The following is a 5,208-nucleotide window of genomic DNA, read 5'->3' on the forward strand; positions in this document are numbered from 1 at the left end:
AAAAATAAAAAATGTATTAAATGATATCAAAAGGCATCTGTGCAAATATTAGCTTTTTTCTTTCCCAGTTTGTTCTTTTCTACCGGTATATGTAAATACGAATGAAGACTGTGACTGTGAGACAGGCTGTGACAACATATCAATTAATCATCATGACAAAATGTATAGAGGTTTAATGGAGCAAAATAATTCCAGACCAGCAAATCATCATTATAACGACCCTCCCAAACCAATTAATTTTGAAATAATTGATACTCATTATCACCTGGAAGGCATCGTTTGTCTTCACCTGTCAGCCAGGTGTGCTGACAGTGAAAACACTTCATTTTTTAACAGCCTGTATTTAAACTTTCACAAATCTTCAGTATATGTGTTTACTTATCAACTTGCCAGCTGTATCTGTTGGAGAGAACCCAGTCAATATTTGATCAAATAAAATTAGTATACTTTTGAAAGCCATGTACTTGTAATTGTATTGCACTGACCTTGGCAATTTTATAAAACTAAACAAACAATTCACCCCCAAAAAACTAAATGTTTCTTATGTGCAAACACCTGTAACAATAACATTTGTACAGACACGAATACCTGGAGTCCTGGACTATCACAGACAGAATTGCTATTGCTGAAAGCAGTTTTTTATACCCTTCCTCAGTATTCATTTACCTAGTCTGTGAACGTTAGATAGGTTTAAAATCTGACTAACTCAACTGTTCTTACAACTCATAAGTTGTCTTTTGTTTCCCATATAGCTTTACCTTTTTACAGAATGTTGTAACATTTCCCTTTCAGCTACTCCATTATCAGCTCCCAAGAAAGTTACTTTACCATAAGATACCCTGATGCTGGTGCCAATGGGGAGTAAAGTCTGAATGTTTGTAAGTGGAGTAGTGGACATACTTGTGGGTTAGAGAAGAGGGCAGGCCCCACATCCACCACCTCAGGACTGGGGACCTCCAGGTTACGGGGCTCACTCCGCGCATCAAGCTAAGGAACACACCACCAGAATCACAGCTCAAACAATCAATATACTTGTGGACAGTATATTGAGGCACTTTACAAAGAATATCCAATGATGGCAATATAGAACAACCCCCAAAATCTATGCTGCACTGCATCTCTAGTCTAGAAGTCTGATCATTCTACAGTTGACTGTTTATTCAACTTTTGGCAAACATAGTTACTCCAAGATGATACCTACTAGTGACAAAAAATGAGGCACAAATGTAAATCTATTCAATTGTTAGCAAGTCAACAGCAAATTCAATTAATAAGTAACATGGAGACTGGCATTCTGAGGGCAAATGTGTCTCTTGCGAGCCAATGTAAGAAAAACTGTGATATTTTTGTTATCAATCAAAATGGAAGTGGGCCCAGTTAACTGTATGACTGTGTGTATGTGTGTTTGGGGAGGGATGTGTGGGGAGTAAGGAGGGATGTGTGGAGGAAACTGTGGCTGTTCAGACCTTCAGACGTACCTGTGTACCATAGGCCTGGGGACCTGTCTGACTGTGTGTGGGGAGGGATGTGAGGGGAGTGATGTGTGGGGAGTGATGTGTGGGGAGTGAAGAGGAATGTGTGGGGAGGGATGTGTGGGGAGTGAAGAGGAATGTGTGGGGAGTGGGAGGATTTGTGGGAAGTGGGAGGGATGTGTGGACGATACTGGGTTGTTCAGACTCACCTGTGGTACAGCAGGCCTAGGGACTTGACTGACTGTGTGTGGGAAGCGGGGAGGGATGTGTGGGGAGTGGGGAGGGATGTGTGGAGGAGACTGGAGCTGTTCAGACTTACCTGTTCTGAGGGCAAATGTGTTACCTGTGGTATAGCAGGCCTGGGGACCTGTCTTAATGTGTGTGGGGGAGGGAGGGATGTGTGGGGAGTGGGGAGAGATGTGTGGAGGAGAACGGGGATGTTCAGACTTACCTGTGGCACAGCAGGCCTGGGGACCTGTCTGACTGTGTGTGGGGAGTGGGGAGGGATGTGTGGGGAGCAGGGAGGGATGTGTGGGGAGTGGGGAGGGATGTGTGGGGAGTGGGGAGGGATGTGTGGAGGAGACTGGGGATGTTCAGACTCACCTGTGGTACTGCAGGCCTGGGGACCTGTCTGACCGTGTGTGGGGAGCGGGGAGGGATGTCGTGGATGTGAGGAGGAGGCTGGGGCTGTTCAGTCCTGGCCTTGTGAGACTTCAGCACCTCACTGTAGTCTACCTGGTCAAAATTCGTCTTCCACACCATCACCTAGGCACAAAAAATGTCTGCTTTAATAATTAGAATACAACAGGCAGAATCACAGTATCAATGCAAAGTTAAGTCCCTATGATAGAAGGGACAACCATTGTAATCCGTGACAATCCGGTCTTTACCAATACTGATGAAGCCAGTGCCGGTACCCCATCTAGGAGTTTATGTGAGAACTGCAGGACTACACTCACCTGCTCATCTGAACCACCAGATGCAAAAAAGTCCCCTGCCCTGGAGAAGGCAACAGTTGTAGCTGGACCCTAAAGAATGCACAAAGCAAATATTTTTCACCTGATATCTTTCATACAAGTTGACAGAACATTAGCTTTGAATAGTTTTTGGCAACAGTAGAGTAGAGAAATATTGCTAGATGCATGCCTTTTAGTGAAAAGGCAAACATGGGGAACTAGATTTGTGAAACTCAACACTGTTAGGTACAATTACTTAAAACTTAGTCATTAGTTTCCCCACTGAACACAACTTGAAGTTTGACAGGCTCAATAAACATTCTAAACTAGAACTATACGGCTCCAGATGTCTACTGAGGGATGACTGTGGTGCGATAGATGTCAGTTAGCTGAGGACTGAGTGCACTCTACTATATACAACTTGAAGTTTGAATCAGACCCAGAAGTCCGGTTACCTGGTGGCCGTGTAAAGTATAGAATAGTCGCCCCTCCAGAAGGTCCAGGATTTTCAGTGTTGAATCGTTGGAGGCTGTGATGAGGTAGTTTCCAGAGGAATGGAAGGACAGACCATTCACAGCTGCAGTGTGGACTGGGGAGAGGGAAAGTCAATGGTATCAGTTTCTTCACTTTGTAACACTGGTTACTTTTGTATCAAGTTTCAACTGTATATCACCGAGGAAGACATAAATGAGACATATAAGATTAAATATATAAACAGGCGATGCCATCATAAGCCCGTGGACCATATATTTGCAGTGCAGGAAGGACACCTATCAACACAAGGAAGTACTGCACCATAAACATTGACATCAAATCTGAACCCTGTTCATGTAGAAATCCAGCCAAATGCAGTAACTCCTCCAACAGCAAAGACCTTGTCTGTAAAACATTTCAGCCCTTGATCATAGGTACATTTCTGAAGCATTGACAAGCTTCTCACAAAATGATGCACCATACAATCCCTACCCTGGTAGTGCTGCAGTAGTCTGTTAGTCCTGATGTCCCACACCTTAACTGTAGAGTCTGTACCAGCTGCTGCAATGCACGTACCACTGGGATGGAACGCTACACTGTTCACAAACCTGTAAAACAACACAAAACACTAATGACTGTAGGCGCATTGCAACATTAATTGAAACTTTATACATTATAGGGAAACAGCTCACATTTTTTTAATGTTGCCTCCATTTTTGTGGGGCATCCTTACAATTTTTGAATGCATGTATTCTTATCATAAGTTTTTATTTTTCTATTAAATTAATGATACATGAAACAAAAAACAATGTTGATTTCTTTGTAGCTGGGTTTGTTGAGAACTACAATCTATATCATTCATATAATTCAGACACCATTGACAGCATTGTAAGTGTATCAATATATATATATATATGTATCATGCCATAACAAAACCAAAGTGTTGCTTTACCCTCCATGTTCGAAGAAGGTGTGCACACACTCCTTAGTGTTCTTGTCCCACAGTTTGACTGTCTTGTCATCACTACCAGAAACAATCATACGTCCATCTGGAGAAAACCTGCAACAAGGAAGGAAAATAACACAGACTTTAGCAAACCAAATAGAACAGCTTTCAGCTTGTTTATTCAATGTTCTTAACGATTCTTTGATATGACAGATTGTAGATCTTTTTTTCACATTCAACTTTGGCATTGTTAATGATACACTATCTGAAAATCCACTCTCTTTATATCAACTTATCAGTTTTTGGACAAGAACGACTTTCAGAGAATTTTAAGATTTGTTGGCTTGTAAAAACAAACTTTCTTTCTACCAGACAATAGAACAACGGTAGCAACGATGTGTGCTGATTGTTTTATCAGTCATGCACAATGATATACACAGAGAAAGAACAAAACTATGCATTAACTATCACCTTACCTGGCACACCTGACCCAGTTCATGTGTTGGTTGAGAGAAAACTGAAACTTCTGTCTGTGAACTGTCCAAACCTGCAGCAGAAATCAGCATTTTATAACTTCAATTACAAATAAACAAATACAGTTACAAGATAATCTTGGTAACAAGGCTTCAAACAATTCAATAAAGCTAAATATTACTATAAACAGACATGCATGGACGCAATCACCAGTCCACCATACAACAATACTGGAAACAAGGGAAAATTTCCCTACCTTGATGGACTTGTCATCCGATGCTGTGAGCAGAGCCTGTCCATCGGGAGAGAAGTCCACACTCCGTACTGTAGCAGTGTGAGCCTTAAACACTGTGGACTCTCCCTTCCTGCAATAGTAGGGACCAAACAAGTGTCCTTCAACCACATGTCTTTGGGATGTATGTTTCCAGTATTGTTAGTACTGCATGCATGGTAGTCATCTTCTTATTAATTTAGATTAGAGTACAGTAGAGTACTGTGGTAGAGTAGGGTGGTTTCAGCCCTGTAGGAATTTTCTACTCCAGTTAGGGACCGTACGGCGTTTAGTGAGGGGGGAGGGCCGGTCGCCAGGGGGGGGAGGGCCAAGCAAAAAAATATTTTGCCAGGGGGAGGGCCTAGCAATTTTTTTTTTACTTGGGGGGGGGGGCCAAGCAAAAAATGCCCCTTAAAATCCAAGAAACGGCGTTTCAGAGGGTCAAGATTTCAAAATTTTTCTGGACCTCTGCAAGGGATCGCCCGAGGTTGGCGCTCGGGATACAGTGAAAATGCGAAAGGGAGGGGGCGGGGCTTATGCATGACGCCCTCGAAAACCTACTTCACGTACAGAAATGTTATTAAACTCTAGATTAGTCTGCCAGCAAAATTTACC

General features: G+C 42.5%; 1 protein-coding gene across 5 annotated transcripts in view; it reads right to left on the reverse strand.

The window, feature by feature from the left end:
• LOC118415758 (POC1 centriolar protein homolog A-like) overlaps positions 1 to 5,208 on the reverse strand; it is a 14,252-nt gene that overhangs the window by 6,178 nt on the left and 2,866 nt on the right. For 3 of the 5 annotated variants that reach the window (XM_035820555.1, XM_035820554.1, XM_035820558.1), the window contains exons 5-12: positions 4,579 to 4,687; positions 4,325 to 4,395; positions 3,855 to 3,962; positions 3,395 to 3,510; positions 2,884 to 3,017; positions 2,432 to 2,500; positions 2,076 to 2,237; positions 901 to 987 (exon numbers count right to left, since the gene is read on the reverse strand). In XM_035820555.1, coding sequence (XP_035676448.1) covers positions 901 to 987; positions 2,076 to 2,237; positions 2,432 to 2,500; positions 2,884 to 3,017; positions 3,395 to 3,510; positions 3,855 to 3,962; positions 4,325 to 4,395; positions 4,579 to 4,687 — 856 coding nt within the window. The remainder of the gene's footprint in view (positions 1 to 900; positions 988 to 2,075; positions 2,238 to 2,431; positions 2,501 to 2,883; positions 3,018 to 3,394; positions 3,511 to 3,854; positions 3,963 to 4,324; positions 4,396 to 4,578; positions 4,688 to 5,208) is intronic. The other 2 variants (XM_035820557.1, XM_035820556.1) reach the window with 1 other exon arrangement.

Source organism: Branchiostoma floridae, chromosome 5 (genome assembly GCF_000003815.2).
Source record: "Branchiostoma floridae strain S238N-H82 chromosome 5, Bfl_VNyyK, whole genome shotgun sequence".
Classification (NCBI taxonomy): Eukaryota; Metazoa; Chordata; class Leptocardii; order Amphioxiformes; family Branchiostomatidae; genus Branchiostoma; species Branchiostoma floridae.